Source organism: Megascapheus bottae, chromosome 12 (assembly GCF_031878675.1).
Source record: "Megascapheus bottae isolate mThoBot1 chromosome 12, mThoBot2.hap1, whole genome shotgun sequence".
NCBI lineage: Eukaryota > Metazoa > Chordata > Mammalia > Rodentia > Geomyidae > Megascapheus > Megascapheus bottae.
The window spans coordinates 16,287,947-16,305,294 of NC_143520.1; the positions used below are offsets into that span (position 1 = coordinate 16,287,947).

General features: G+C 35.3%; 1 protein-coding gene across 1 annotated transcript in view; it reads left to right on the forward strand.

Annotated features, from left to right (window-relative positions):
• Window positions 1-17,348, forward strand: part of LOC150056276 (sodium channel protein type 3 subunit alpha-like) — a 118,661-nt gene that overhangs the window by 42,927 nt on the left and 58,386 nt on the right. Inside the window, exons 5-10 of the mRNA XM_090342723.1 lie at window positions 497-625; window positions 1,292-1,383; window positions 2,180-2,452; window positions 2,656-2,719; window positions 5,421-5,562; window positions 7,786-7,992. Of these exons, the coding sequence (XP_090198849.1) occupies window positions 497-625; window positions 1,292-1,383; window positions 2,180-2,452; window positions 2,656-2,719; window positions 5,421-5,562; window positions 7,786-7,992 (907 nt within the window). The remainder of the gene's footprint in view (window positions 1-496; window positions 626-1,291; window positions 1,384-2,179; window positions 2,453-2,655; window positions 2,720-5,420; window positions 5,563-7,785; window positions 7,993-17,348) is intronic.

The following is a 17,348-nucleotide window of genomic DNA, read 5'->3' on the forward strand; positions in this document are numbered from 1 at the left end:
CATAAAATTCATGAAGTGGTTATGCTAAAATGTAAATAATTTAGCAAGAATAAATTACTGAAGAATATATTTCTCTTCAGTGGAATCATTTGTCCAGTTTTATATGATTAGCTAAATAGAATATTTGCTAATTAGCAATTGGAACAAAATTTGAGTAAACTGAAATGCCATGAAGCACAGACTTTGCCATACTTTAAAATCTGTATTTTGAGCCTGATGCTGGCGGCTCATTTCTGTGTCCTAGCTACGTAGGAGGCTGAGACCTGAGGATGGTAGTTTAAGTCCAAACCAGGCTTTGAGATTTGTTGCCAATGAATCACCAGAAACGCTGGAAGTGTAGTTGTGGCTCAAGTGGTATAGTGTGACCCTTGAGCAGAAAAAGCTCAAGGTCAGCACCCAGGCCCTGAGTTCAGTCATCAGCACAGACAAAAAATAAAGAACACATATTTAATCAGTTCAAAGGAAATGCGTAATTTTGTCTTTCATGCTGTTCCAGGTATACCTTTACTGGGATCTATACCTTTGAATCACTTATAAAAATCTTGGCGAGAGGGTTTTGCTTAGAAGATTTTACATTCCTTCGTGATCCATGGAACTGGCTGGATTTCAGTGTCATTGTGATGGCGTGAGTAATTTTTTTAGAATTTGATATATTTGAACAAGTGATAGTAGGTTCAGCATAAACCAAACATATTGAGACATATTTTAAGTGTACAGATTTCTTCTGCAAGTTTGATAAAGTACATGCCTATTCAATGTTGAGGAATCATATTACAATATATATTATAAGATAAATGTATCTTATAAATGAGCAATCAATAGAATTACTTTGACTTACATTCTTTCTCTTTATTAAAATGAAGTTATTTGTTGACCAAAATTGAATAGCTGCAACTGTATTTTGATAAATTTTTCAAAAAATGTTTATATTAGTGAAATTTACATAGAAGCAAAGCATATTTTTCTTAAAGACAGCTATAATCATGTGATGCTCTGTGGTCTCTAGGCATTCCATTTGTTTATGACAAGGGGCTGTACATGCCAAGCTGATTATTAACTATTTAGTATGAACTTTGCCAAAACTATCAGTAACTCTGATTTAATCCTACAGGTATGTAACAGAATTTGTAAGCCTAGGCAATGTTTCAGCTCTTCGAACTTTCAGAGTCTTGAGAGCTCTGAAAACTATTTCTGTAATTCCAGGTAAGAAAGAAACTGTGTGAGGTCATAGGCCCTTGTATCTCCAACTTTTCTTGTGTTATTGTGTTTGTGTGTAAACTCCCCATTACAGATATGTGACAGAGTTTGTGGACCTGGGCAATGTCTCAGCGTTGAGAACATTCAGAGTTCTCCGGGCATTGAAAACAATTTCAGTCATTCCAGGTGAGAGCTAGGTTAAACACAAGGGCTGACTTTAAATCATCTTGAGGTTGAAATTACACATACAGCAATAGCCCTGATGCTTACTGGTGCTCATTATCTTTCCAAGAATTGCCAAATATTGTTTTAATGTGTTTGGTTCCTATGGCTCACTGATTTACAAAGTTAGCCTTTGAGTTTAACAGAAAATTGCATGAGACATCTATTAAAAAATACTGGTTTACAGTCTGTCTCGCACGTGTGCTTATGACTTACAGTTTACTCTTGCATTCTGATAAAGCTTTGCTACCATACCTTTACTAACTGATTTGTATTGCACCATTCACTCCAGATCTATTTCTAAAATAGATCTTGTCTCAAGGAGCAACGATGATTATGGAAAAGCTTGCACATGACAGGGAATTTGTATTAGCTTAAAATTCTTTTCTTCTTTAAGTCATTTCTCATGGAGGCCAGTTGAAAGAATGGGTTGGGGGAAAACATGCTTGTGAAACATAATCCGAAAATTAACTTCAACTTTGTCTTGTACACATTTCTGGCAGCAAATAAAACTACACAAATAAAACTTTATGCCTAGATATGTAAACATTTAATTTGAATCTTCAGAAAGCACTGTGTTCCTAGAAAGCCAATTCTCGATCTATTTCCTAAATCATAAGGCTATCCATAAAGCTTTGATGTCTATGCAGCCACCCATGTGTTTGCTTGGAGAATGTATGTGAATGTGTGTGTGTAGGGGGGATATGAAGATGTGGTTTATGGTGCTCTACTTGGTTGACAGGAGGCTCTCTCTCCTCAGGTCTAAAGACCATTGTGGGGGCCCTGATCCAGTCGGTGAAGAAGCTCTCAGATGTCATGATCCTCACTGTGTTCTGTCTCAGTGTGTTCGCTCTCATTGGGCTGCAGCTGTTCATGGGCAACCTGAGGAATAAATGTTTGCAGTGGCCCCCTAGCGAGTCTGCTTTTGAAACCAACACCACTTCCTACTTTAATGGCACTATGGAGTCAAATGGAACATTTGTTAATGTAACAATGAACACATTTAATTGGAAGGATTATATTGCAGATGACAGTAAGAATTATTCCTATTATGTTAACCTTGTTGCTGAATGAGTGTGCAACTATAGATAGCTGAGACTGTGAGCATGATGCCACCTTTGTAGCTATACACCATTAATGTATGATTGGGAAATAATTTATGTAATTAAACTGATGTGTTCTTAGTGTGAACAGGATTAATTTGGAAATGAAATCACTTATTCTTTATATGAACAGGTCACTTTTATGTGCTGGAAGGACAGAAAGACCCTTTACTCTGTGGAAATGGCTCAGATGCAGGGTAAGAGTTACATCTTTTCTTTAAAAAGAGGTGATTTTTTTTTGCAAAAATGTAGATAGAAAAAAATATATGTAGAAATAATCTAGGAGATTAGCTTCTATATAAATAATATGATTCTACCTTCCTAGGAAGTACCTTGTCTGACTTATTGGGTTGTCATTGCAAGGACTCTTATGCAAAAGAAAATGAAAATTTGAAAAAGATTGGCAAATTCTTTTAAAAATGGTCTTCAAAATAGTCTTCATATCTGACACGATGGCTCATGCCTGTAATCCTAGTTACTCAGGAGGTTGAGATCTGAGGGTCATGGTTCAAAGCCACCCCAGGCACTAAAAGTCTGTGAGAATCTTATCTTTAATTTAACCACTAGAAAAAAAAACAGGAAATGGCACTGTGGTTCAAAGGGAAGGGCAGTAACCTTGAGCTGAAGAGCTCAGGGACAATGCCCAGGCTCGGAGTTCACTAAAATTTTTAGCCAAACAAAAGTTTGTTTGTAAATGTTTATAACTATTCACAATCACTCCAAACTAGAAGCAAACAAAAATGTCTCTCAAAATGTAAATGAACAAATAGACTGTAGTATGCACATAAAATTAAATACTAGTTAGTGGTATGCCACCAAAGATTTTGTTGAATCTGAAATGCACATTTCCCTGTGAAAATAAAAGCCAATCTAAGAAAGCTACCTACTGCACAGTTTCAGTTGAATGACATTCTGATAAAGACAAAATGGTAGGAATGAGTAAAATTCTTAGCGTGTTAGAATGGCATAGTGTTATCTAAGTGAAACATGAGCAAAAGAAACTACTCTATATAAATGTGTAAGTATGATTATGAACATTACATATTTGTCAAAAATGTATGGAACAAAGAAGGGAAATTAATGCATTTAACTGTAAAGTCTGTGAGGAAATTAATGTGACAAAACATTTAAACATATTAAAGATGTATGAAAATACATCACTAAAGGAAGTAGATTAATAATGTGCTAAATGCCAATAAACTCTAGTACATCCCTGTAGTGCTAGCTACTCAGGATGCTGAGATCTGAGGATGGCAGTTTGAAGTCAATCCAGGGATTAAAAAGTCTGAGAATTCTATTGTCAATTAACCAGCAAAAGATGGGACTGGAGGCATAGATTAAATGATAAAGCACCAACCATGAGTGGAATAGTGGAATGAGAGCACGTGGCCTAGAATTCAAGCCTTACTACTGGCAGAAAAAAGAATAATATTAATAAAGTGTTAAAGTTCACATTGGAACTTAGTAAAGTTTGTGAGACTAAAGACAAAAGGAATAATTCTTTAGTAGATAAAGTTGTTTCACAATAGTAATAGTAATATGGATTACAATGAAACATCTGTGCATGGGTACTACTATTGATCAATGAATAAATGGTGAGTGGATGGTAGAATCCCATGCAGAATTCTAGACAATTTTTGTAATACTATATAATTAAGGTGATCATAATTACATATTCCTTAAGTGTAGATGTCATATTCTGACTATTTTCAAAATACTGCAGCATGGAAAAGAAGAAAAGTGCAAACTTACAAAGGAGAAACAACAAGAGCTACTTTAAGAGCTACTTAAGTCAGATGAAGAAAATTACTAACAAGTCACTGAGTATGTTCCCTTGACAATTATGTGCTGATAATGTCACCTTACTTCTACAGTTCCAACCCCAAATCTGTAACCTCAAAATAATATTAAGATAAACACAAGATAAATCTTAACCTGAGGGCATTTTACAAGATGTTCAACTAGTACTCAAAACCATCATTGCCTTCAATAACAAGGAAAGCTTGAAAACTGACCCTATAAAGTACTAGCTAAGGAGACAAGACCAAGTCTGATGTAAATCTTTGTGTGTGTGTGTGTGTGTGTGTGTGTGTTGGGGTGGCAGCTCATGGACTTGAACTGTGGGCCTGGGCGCTGTCCCTGAGCTCTTCAGCTCAAGGCTACCACCCTACTCTTGAGCAAAGCCACACTTCACATGTTTTAGAGATAAGAGTCTCGGGTCCTTTGGTGCCCTGGCTGGCTCTGAACCTTGATCCTCAGATCTCAGCCTCCTGAGTAGCTAGGATTACAGGTGTGAGCCACCATGCCCAGCTGAATCTTCTTGTAAAAGAAGGACATTAGGGGAAAACTGAGGAAATACAAATAAAGTGTAGTACATCTGAATGTGTCAGTGTTAAAATTTGGCCATCTATATGAAGGAAGTCTATACCATTTTCTACTTTTTTCATAAATTTAAAATTATCCTAAAATATAAATTTTACTTAGATAGGACTATAAATCTGTTCAATAAAATAACCACTAAGTTGTTTACCACCCTTTGTCTTCTAGCTTTTAGTTTTTAATTATTGGTTCTTACCACTTTATAAAGAATAGAATATTTATTAGTTCCTACCATTTTTAAAAGAATAGAATAATGATGGAAGGGTGTGGATTCTACCTCTCTGCTATTCTAAGTGGCAATAAATCTGACTTCCTTTCACCTAGGTTTTCAACTGATTCTTTTTCTAATACATTTCATGTGATGAATTTCCCCTATGACCTGAAGTGTAGAAATGAAGGTCAAAGAAAGTTCAACACAGATAGCAATTGCAATTCAGTTTTGGCAATTGCTGTAAGTCAAGTTAATTGAAATTGCTACAATTTCTATATTGACCCCAGTATTATTTTTGTCTTTCACAGGCAATGTCCAGAAGGATACATCTGTGTCAAGGCTGGTCGAAACCCCAACTATGGCTACACAAGCTTTGACACATTTAGCTGGGCCTTCTTGTCTTTGTTTCGTCTCATGACTCAAGACTATTGGGAGAATCTTTACCAGTTGGTATGGCCCAAATTAGAATGCTTAGGACTCATTTTTATGAACATATATAAAATGATAAGTTTGGGTACATGTTTCTTACATTCTGGAATGAAGAAGAAGGTATGGTTTAAAGAAAGCATACCTAGAATCCTAAATGGTCATTTAATTAGTATATATGCATGTGTGGTGTATGCACATACATGTGTGTGCATCCATTTAGAGAGTTCTTTACATGAATGGCATTTTGTAAGGGGATACTGAGAATATGAAGGATTTTTTTGGCTTTGGGAAATTTATAATCTTGTTGTAGAGATAGAATAGGACGTGTAAACCCAATTAGTAAATGGGCTACAGACTTAAAGAGGGATTTCTCTGAAGAAGAAATAAAAATGACCAATAGACACATGAAGAGATGTTCAACAGCTCTGGTCATAAAAGAAATGCAAATCAAAACAACATTAAGATTCCACCTCATCCCAGTTAGAATGGCCATTATCAAGAAAACTAATAATAAAGGGGCTGGCGGGGATATGGCCAAAAGGAACACTAATACACTGTTGATGGAAATGTAAATTTGTTCAATCATGCTGAAGAGCAGTGTGGAGGTCCCTCAAAGACTAAACATAGAGCTTCCCTATGGCCCAGCCATCCTACTCTTGGGCATCTATCCAACCAACCACAAAGTATGGCTAAAGTCACCAGCATAATCATATTCATTGCAGCTAGTTTACCATAGCCAAGATATAGAATCAACCCAGATGCCCCTGAATAGACAAATGGATCAAATAAATTTGGTATACATATACAATGGAATTCAATGCTTCCATCAGAAAGAGTGACATTGCCCCATTCATGAGGAAATGGAAGGACTTGGAAAAATTTATATTAAGTGAAGCTAGGCAGACCAAAAGAAACAATAGACTGCTTGGTTTCTTTAATTTGTAATCATTAGAATGCACCCATAAATTTACAAGTAAACCTGATGGACAGTAAAAAAAATTACACCTGGATATGATTAATTAAACAGCAGTTTAAACATTCACACATGAGAACAAAGGAGGAGATTCTTGGGAGGGGATCACAATAGCTATGTGCATATGATTATATAATATGATGGTTAGTGGAATGAATGCCAACGTATGGAAGCAAATTTTTTTTTGTTTTGGTTTGTTTTTGTTTTTGCCAGTCCTGGGCTTGAATTTAGGGCCTTGGCACTGTCCTTGGGCTTTCTCAAGGCTAATGCTCTACCACTTGAACTGCAGCTTCTGGCTTGTTCTATGTATCTAGTACAAAGGAATAGAACCCTGGGCTTTGTGCATGATAGGGTTGGGCATGAACTCTACCTCTAGGCCACGTTCCCAGCATGCAGGAGTTTTTCTGATTGTAGTGTTTGTGGTTCTTTTGCTTTTTTTCCCCTGTTGTCATTTCTGTTCACTTTGTCTTGCATATAAATTTATCTGATTTGGGGAGGGGAAGCAAAGGCACAGAAATATGTGACAAATGGTGAACCAATTTAGCAATGAAACCCACTAGACACTATGGCAGAAATGAACTATACAAATTGGGTGGGTGGGGGAGGAGAGTCAGAAGAGGAAAAACTGGGAGAGAATGAGGGAGAGGATGACATTTTTCACAAGGAAATGTACCATTGCCTAGCTTATGGAACTGCACATTATCTTCACCATAAAAATTTAAAAATCTAATAAATAAATAAATCTTCCAATAAAAATAAATAAAATTGTTTAGTATCAAGAAAGCACATGTAAAGATTTTTAAAAAGCAATTGAACATTTAAGTTCAAGCTACAATTGAGTCTAGAAAAGGGACAAAGGAAGAATTATGTCATTTCTAAATGATATGGGTAAAAATTATGATGATATGGAATCCCATTTAAAGATAACCCTTCTATTAATTACAATAAAAATGTGAAAAAAGATAGTAAAGATCTACTGTTATTTCTTAAAATACTGTTCAGTACTGTAAAGTCTGATAAAGGTATTTAATGGGGATTAGTATATGCTCATTTAGAATGTGTTTATGTAAAGTGAGAGTGTCATCAAACTTCTGATAATTTGAGTAATGTGTGTATGTGTTCACACACATGTTCATTTTATCTTACTACAAAAACAAATAAATCAAAGTTGGTCAAAGTAAGTTATTAGCAAAGGGCACTCTTATCTTGAAATTTTCAACTGGGGGACATTATCTGAAAATGCCAATATAATTATCCCCTTTCTTCTCCAGACATTACGTGCTGCTGGAAAAACATACATGATATTTTTTGTCCTGGTGATATTCTTGGGCTCTTTTTATTTGGTGAATTTGATTCTGGCTGTGGTAGCCATGGCCTATGAGGAACAGAACCAGGCTACTTTGGAAGAAGCTGAACAGAAAGAAGCAGAATTTCAGCAGATGCTTGAGCAGCTTAAAAAACAGCAAGAGGAAGCACAGGTACTAAGTTACAATAAGCAAAACTTAGTCGTTATTTTAGTCTCTAATAGGAATAATGTGCCGTAACATTCTCATTAAGCTGAGTCAATTGAATTTTTACTTTGTATGTTGACATTGTCATTAGAAAATAGAAATTAATTCAAACTAAAAGTTGTTTCTGAAATCAGTCAAAGCAATTTCACTGTTCTGTATGTAGTTTACTGTATTATGCTGCATCATACCATGCTGTACTATAAAGAGATTGTAAACAAAAATAAATTTTACTATAATGAAATTATTTAGTTCATAGAAAATACATTAGTAATAATGTTTACAATGTGATTGTCTAATAGAAATTAATTTTTGGTTGAATTTGTAAAATATATTAGCTGAATTTATTAAAGAAAATTAGCATGAGGCTGGGAGCATGCTCACCTAGCATGCACGAAGCCCTGGGTTCAATTCCCAGTACCACATACACAGAAAAAGCCAGACGTGGAGCTGTGGCTCAAGTGGAAGACCCTGAGTTAAACCGCCAGGACTGGCAAAAAAAAAAAGAAATATATATATATATATTATATTTAAAACTATTGTGTCTCCTCTAGTTGCACATTTGAAATTTTATTGTGAAGTAAATTGAACCTAAATATAAACCAGAAAACTTAGCATGTATACATAAACTTAAGTACTCTGTACTCTGAAAGTTACTTGCTACAGTTTTTATTAAGATGTTACAAATGCCATCTGAAATAAGATCCCAGTTGTCGATTGTGCGTGTGCATGTGAGTGTGTGTGTGTGTGTGTGTGTGTGTGTGTGTGTGTGCATGCGTGTGCCTTCATGTGTCTGCCAGCCAGTTCTGGGACTTGAACTCAGGGCCTGGGAACCGACTCTGGAGTTTTTGCCCATTGTCCATAAGTTTTTTCTTTCTATAAACACCACTGTCCCATCTAGTTGATAATTTTTTTTTATTATTTACTAATGCCACAGTCTCTTGTCTATTGTGGCTTTATAGTATGTCTGAAAGTCAAACGTCTTTAGCTCTCCAACATTCACTTTCTCTTAGAGTCATGTTTGCTGTTCCAGATCCTTTGTAGTTTCAAATAAATTTAAAAATAAAATTACTGATTTTTTGCCAGCCCGAGGCCTTGAACTCAGGGTCTGGGCACTGTCCTTGGGCTTTCTCAAGGCTAGAGCTCTACCGCTTGAGCCTCAGCACCACTCCTGGCTTTTTTCTATATATGTGGTACCAAGGAATCGAACCCAGGTCTTCATGCATGCTAGGCAAGCACTCTATCACTAGGCTAAACTCCCAGCCCCCAAATTACTGATTTTTTAAAAATAATTTTTATTGCCTTGTTTATAAGCTTACCCATGTTTCTACTATATGTTCTAAGTCATTTGTAAATCCTACCTAGTATATTTTATCTCAGCCACTATGAGTTTCATGTGTAAAGATTGTATCTACATTTTGTACATCTTCCATTTATGGTTTTAATATGCACAATGCAGTTATGAAAACACTTTAATGTTCTTTTATACTGATTTTCTCATCTGTTTCAGTTATTAATTTGATTATTTTTATCTTTATTATGTTATGCATTTGTATCTTCATATTTAAAAAACGTTCAATTGAATACTAGAACTGTCTAGTGTACATTTTTTTTTTGCCAGTCTTGGGCTTGGGCTCAGGGCCTGAGCACTGTCCTTGGACTTTCTCAAGGCTAGAGCTCTACTACTTGAGCCTCAGCACCACTTCTGGCTTTTTTCTATGTATGTGGTACCGAGGAATCGAACCCCGGTATTCGTGCATGCTAGGCAAGCACTCTACCACTAGGCCAAACTCCCGACCCCTATTGTACATTTTTGAGAATAGGGTGTTGTGTTGCTATAAAAATTCTGCATTTGTGTCATAGAACATAGTTACAATACTTATACACGGATCCTTTGTCATGTTAAGTTATTTGAAATTTGATTCTGTAAGAGGATTTGAGTCTGTAAAAAGAACTAGGCTTACCCACTAATCTTCAGCATTGATGAATATTATTCTTTGTACTGAAGAGAGACTCAGAAGTGCTCCAGAGTTTGTATCTCTGTACTACCCTTTCCTCTGTATTATATGTCCAATGAATCGGAGCCACGTCATGAGCAGAGTCCACAGAGATCTCCACTGCTCTGCAGTCTGGACTCCCAAGGCCATCTAAAGCATCTAACATAACTTGCTTTCCTCATTTTCCAATTCCCAGTATCTTAGAACATCCTGACCAGATGTTCAATGTCTTCAGTCATTGGTTTTATGTGTTTTGTCTGTCTTGTCACACACACACACACACACACACACACACACACACACACACACACACACACAGAGTGAGAGAGAGAGAAAGAGATAATACTACTGACTTTTATTAACATTTTGAGATGAATAGGCCCAGATAACTTGAAGTAATATTTGAATCACAATATGTAATTGAATTTTATAGGCTCAAAATTTGTTTTCAGCAGTTCTAGGTTACTGTAAAGATCAAACTTAGAGCATATGGTCCTCTTTTGAAAAAAAGGAAAAAAATACATTTAACAGTTACTGTTGGCTTTCTACCAAAAATTCAGCATATTCTTGATTATGGAAGTCTTGCTATTTTTGTCATGCCTTGGTGTTTAGAGTAGTCATACGATACAACTCCGTTGACCATCTGATAAAGTAGCTCTTATACTTGCCAGGAAGTTTTACAATATTTAATTATGTATGAGTTTTCTTCCATCTTCTATAAATAAAGCACATTTGCAAGAAAATAAAATAAGATAGCTATTCAGAAGGTAAGAGTTTTCCATTTCAAAGTTTTAAGTATATGTTATAAGACTACATGAATTATTCTATTATCACAAAACAAAGGTGTACTTTTAAAAATGCTTCACAGATAACATGACAAAATAGTATGTTTATTCTACTAATTAAGAGATATACCTTATTTGAATTTAGAAACAAAAGCGCTCTGCCTAATAAAAGTATAAATAAGCTAATATCATAATTATGTTAGTTCTATTATTAATCATCAATTGGATTCTAGTATCTGAACTAAATGATTTGGCTAGCCTTTACCTCCACAACATTTTAGTTGATTTCATGAAAGGTTTCAATACTTATGTCATTTTCCTGAGAGACTTAGAGCCTTTGTGAAATTACCTGTCCTGCAGTTTACCCACATGACATTTACCATCTCTGACACCAGAACTTATTATCTAGAAAATGACTTCAGAGAGCTTAGTATTCTACTTTTCGTTGATATTTGTTGAAGATTCTCTAGTGTTAGTCATTGTGAAGACATGAAGAAGAATGATGTATACAGCTCAGTGCATTCAAACATCAAAACTTCAAAACATTAGGAAAGAGTATCCTTACAAAAGACATAGTGTTTTGGAATTTATTTGTGGTGTGTGTGTGTGTGTGTGTGTGTGTGTGTGTGTGTGTGTGTGTGTGTGTACGCCCATGCGTGCATGCGGGCTCACTGATTATGGTGATTGTACTTAGTTCCTGGGTGCTATCCCTGAGCCTTTTTGCTTTTTAGCTATCACTCTAGCACTTGAGCCACAGTTCCACTTGCAGGTTTTTTTTGGTAGTTAAGAGTCTCATAGACTTTTCTGCCTAGCCTAAATGCTCAGTGTGATCCTCAATTTCAGACTTCTGAATAGCCAGGGATACCGGCAATAGGCAGCAGCACTCAGATTTTGTGACTTTTAAATGCTCAAAATTGCACAGATTAGTGTATACCAGCTCAGTATATATAAGTCTGATAGGAAACTTATTGGGAATGAGATATAAAACAAAATAGAATAATGGCATTTAACATAATTTAACATTTAACATAATTAGGAATGGAATCAAAACAAGTATGGTTACTGTCTTTAGACTTTGAATGGGATTTTAACTGGTTTTTATATGTATAATGAGTAACATAGTCATGTGATTATATTTTTAAATGGCAAACAGATAAAGCAAGTTATAGCTTACTTTGACTCACACAGAGAAATGTTTTTATCTGCATACATAATAAGCATTAATCTGTTATTTGTTACAAGAAGATTTCGGAAAACTGGTGTTAGAGAATCTTTGCTGTACTAAATAAACAGGACATTCACAGTGTCATAAAGCTGGGTATAAACAGGTACACAGACAGGAGAGCTGACAGGAAACATCTGCCTTTGAGAGACTGGAAATCTCTGGACAAGTGACAGATTTGTGTTGATGAGTGACACAGAAAGCATGTTGTGCCGGAGGTTGCCTTTGTTGCCTTAAAAAATTTGTTTTTGGTTTGAGTAATTTGAACTGTTACTGAGAATAGATAGGGAAATCATGTCATATGCAAAAAAATTTTCCAAAAGGGAATTAAATGAGCATTACCATCAGATTTATGATGAGGGAATAGTACCACCACTTCCTTTGGTTCTAGGGCAAACAAATCAATAAGTTTTGTGTGTTTGCATGTGTACAACGAGAAATAAAGAATTAAGGTATTTAATTTTTTAAAGATACAGTATATATTTCATCTCTACAGCAAATGATGTGTATGTATACCCATACACATCATTTTGTATACACTTACATTTCTTATTATAAATTATTATATTGAATGTATGTTTTATTATAAATATACATATGTTTATATACTTCTGATGTATCAAGCACAATATAACTTGCTATACATAAGTGTTTCATTTATGTACTTTATTATAAAATATAGTAATTATAAAGGATCTTAAAAATCTCATATCAATTCATTGTGGATATTAGAATGATCATTACAAACAACTCAAGAACAGGCTCTTAGGCTGTCTGGCTTCAGGTAATTTTATAGACAATCAAAATTCTAAAATAGTGTTTCATATAAATGCTGGGTATTTGCTTTCTTTCTTCTGTATTTTACATTATTTTATTTTCGGGGTAGAGGGGTTACAGTTACATTCTTCAGGGAGTGGGTGCATTACTTCTTGCACATTGATACCCCTTCTAATATTTTGTTCCATTTCCCTACCCCTCTGCCCCCAATCATCTTTTTCCCCCATTTACCCTCCCTATTTCAAATAAATAAATAAACTTATATACAATATACCAGGTAACAAAGTCAGATACAGTAACCACATGAGATTACCAATTAGGGGAAAAATGGATAAGAAATAACATAGTATATTAAGAACATCCATCACAAAGATAAATCTCTTATTTCCATATACTAGAGTTCATTTCATTTAGTCACATCTTACATGACTTTATGTGCATACTTTTTGAGCTATTGTGATCCTCTGCTAGGAGAGTCCTAAATGTGTAATTATTACAAATTAGGGAAACCATTAATCCTATGTTCTTTTGGGTCTGGCTTATTTCACTTAACATGATTTTTTTCAAGACTTCATTTCCTCATGAATGGGGTAATATCATTCTTTCTGATGGCAGCATAGAATTCCATTGTGTATAAGTACAACATTTTCTTGATACATTCATGAACTGAGAGTCATCTGGGTTGGTTCCATGTCTTCACTATGGTAAATAATGCTGCAATGAACATCATTGTTCTAGTAAGTTTAGTATGCCCTTGTTTCTGGACATTTGGGTAAATGCCCAGGAGTGGGATTGCTGGGTCATAGGGGTGCTTTATGTTTAGTCTATTGAGGAACCATCGTAATGCTTTCCAGAGGGGTTGAATGAGTTTACACTCCCATCAAGAGTGTAAGAGAAATCCCTCCTGGCCACATCCCCACCAGCATCTATTGTTATAAAATATCTTGAAAACGGACATTGTAACTGGAGTGAGGTGGAATCTCAAAGTTGTTTTGATCTACATTCTTCCTGTGTCTGTAGGCCATTTTCATTTCCTCTTCAGAGAAGTCTCTCTTATAAATCTTTAGTCCACCTTTTAATGGAATGGTTGTTTCTCTGAGGAAATGTTTTTGAGAAATTCAATTTTTTGAGCTGTATGTATATTATAGATATGAGGCCTTGTCTATTGTATGGCTAGTGAAGATCTTCTCCCACTCTGTGGGCTTTCTTTTTCACTTGCTAACAATCTCTTTGCCATACAGAAGCTCTACAGTTTCATGCAGTCCCATTTGTCCTCTTTCTTTTATTTGTTGTAGTTCTGGGTCTTTATTAAGAAAGTTTCAACCTGTGCCTAGTGTATCCCTATTCCTTGTAAAGTTTTCATGGTGTGTGCTTTTACCACAAGATCTTTGATCCATTTGAAATTAATTAGGTGGGGGTAACATATAAGGAATGAACTTTAGTTTTCTACAAGTGCTTTACCAATTCTGTCAGCATTTGTTGAAGAGGCTGTCTTTCTTCCATCCTATTTTTTGGCTCCCTTATCAAAGATTAAATGGCCCTAGGTATGTAGGTTGATTTCTGTTTCTTTGTTTCTATTTCATTGATCCTTTGGACTGTTCTTGTCCCAGTACCAAGCTGTTTTGGTCACTATAGCTCTGTAATAGTTTGAAGTTTTGTACTGATATTCCTCAGGTGCTGTTCTTTCTGCTAAGGATTGTTTTTGCTATAGGGTTCTTTCATTATTCCACTTGAATTTTTGGATTGTCTCCTCTATTTCCTTAAAGAATGACATTGGGATATTGATGGGTATTGCACTGAATTTATAGATAGCCTTTGGCAAGATTGTCATTTTTGCAATATTAATTCTTCCAATCCAGGATCATGGGAGGCTTTCCCACTTCCTCAGTACTGCTTTAATTTCCTTTTTCAGGTTTTTAAAGTTTTCATCATAAAGTTCCTTTACATCCTTAGTTAATTCCTAAGTATTTTATTTTCTTTGAGGCTGCTGGAAAAGGAGCCTGATTTCTGCTTCGCTCTTCTTACTGTTGCAACAAGAAAGTCATTGATTTTTCAGGGTTAATTTTATACCTTGCTACTTTGCCAAAGTTTTAAATCAGCTCAAGCAACTTGGGAGTGGAATCTATAGGGTTCTTTAAATACAGAATCATGTCATCTGTAAAGACAGAAAGTTTCACTTCCTCTTTCTCAATTTGGATCCCCTTTATGTATGCTTCTTGCCTTATTTCTCAGGCTAGGAATTCTAATATTAAAGAGGAATGGAGAGAGTTGGCATTCTTTTCTAGTTCTTGACTTTACAGGAAATGGCTGCAGCTTTTTGCCATTAAGTATAATGCTATCTGTAGGTTTGGTATACACAGCCTTTTTTATACTGAGGAATGTTCCATGGATTCCTAGTTTCTCCAGACCTTTTAGCAAAAAGGTGTGTTGGATCTTGTCAAATGTTTTTTTCTGCATCTATTGAGACAATCATATGATTTTTGTCCTTGCTCTTGTTGATGTGTTGGATTATGTTAATTGACATGGATATATTAAACCAACTTTTCATCCCTGCGATGAATCGTGTTTACTCACAATGTGTAATTTTTTGATAAATTGTTGAAGACAATTGGCCAGTATTTTGTTGAGAAGTTTTGTATCAATATTCATCAAAGAAATGGGTCTATAGTCCTCTTTCTTTGATGAATCTCTGTCTGGTTTTGGGATGTGGGTTATGCTGGCTTTATAGAATGAGTTTGGCAAAGAACCTTCCTTTTGAATTTCATTGAAGAGTTTGTGGCTTATTATTGTGACCTCTGCTTTGATGCCCTTATAGAATTAGCTGTGAATCCATCAGGTCCTGGGCTTTTCTTGTATGGGAGGTTTCTTACTGCCATCTCTATTTCATTACTTGAAATAGGTATATTTAGTTGGTTTAAGTCTTCTTAGTTCCATTTGGGTATGTCAGTATTAGCTAGAAATTCATTCATGTCTTCTAGATTCTCAAATTTGTTGACATAAGTGTTTGAAATGTATTCCCTTATGAAGCTCTGGATCTTGGTAATTTCTATCATGATATTTCCATTCTCTTCCATGATTTTGCTTATTTGAGCGTGCTCCCTTCTTTTTCACCAGATAGAAGGTGCATTACTTCACAGACATTGATACATTTTCTCATGTCTTAGTCCCCATTTCCCTTCCCCCACCCCCACCCCTCATCTTGTTTATCCCCCTTCCCTATTCAATTTCAAATAACCAAATACTCATATATACAATATATCAGATAACAAGGTAAAATACTGTAACCATATGAGATAACCAAAGGACAGCAAAAGAGATGAGAGACAACATAGTAACTTAAGGAAAAGAATCACTCATTATATGGCTTTTGTTTCTATATCCTGGTGGTCCTTTCATTTAGCATCATACTATATGGCCTTATAGGTCTAGGTTTTGCTCTATTGTAAATCCACACAAGATTATAGCCTAGTGCTCTATAGCTGCTTTTCTTTTTGTGGTAAGATTTGCTAACGGTCTATCAATTTCATTAAGTTTTTTCAAAGAACCAACTCCTTGTTTTGTTGATTCTTTCTATGTGTTTTTTTTTACTCTGATTCATTTAATTCTGCTTTAATTTTAATAAGTTGTTTCCTTCTAATGGATTTTGGATTGAGCTTAAAGTGCACCAATAAATTATTGATTTGTGATTTTTCCAATTTGTTAGTGTAGGCACTCAGAGCTATAAATAAATTTTCCCCTGTGTACTGATTTTGTTGTGTCCCAAAGGAGTTGTTATTTTCTGTGCTCCTTTTTGTTAAATTCCATAAACTGTTGAATTTCTCTTCTGATCTCCTCAATGACACACTGGTGATTCAACAATGTGTTGTTCAATCTCCATGATTTACAGAGTTTTCCTTGGTGGAGATTGGTGTTCAGTCCCAATTTTATGCCACTATGGTCTGAGAGAATGCAGGGAATAATTTCAGTGTTTCTGAATTTGCACAGTTTTTTTATGTCCTAAAATGTGGCCTATTTTAGACATTGTTCCATGTGCTGCTGAAAAAAAATATTGTATATTCTGGTGCGGCTGGGTGGAATAATCTGCAGATGTCTATTAGGTCTGGTTGGTCCATGCAATTGTTCAATTCTGAGCTTTCTCTGTTGAGTTATTGCCTACTTGATCTATCCAAAGTTGACAGTGGTGTGTTTAAAGTCACCAACAACCACTGTTTTTGGATTTATGTGTGGTTTTACTGTAAGTAAAGTTTGTTTGATGAAGTTGGGTGCTCTGGCATTAGGTGTGTAGATATTTAGGATGGTTATATCATCCTGAAGTAGATATCCCTTTAGTAGTATGTAATAACCTTCTTTGATTCTTCTCACTAATTTTAGTTTGAAATCTATTTTATATGATATGAGGATGGAAACTCCAACTTGTTTATGGGACCATTAGCTTGACAGATTTTATTCTAGCCTGTCACTCTCAGAATATATTTGTTTTTTTAGGTGCAAGATGTGTCTCTTGAAGACAGTAGAAAGATAGATCTTTTTCTTTGATACAACTAG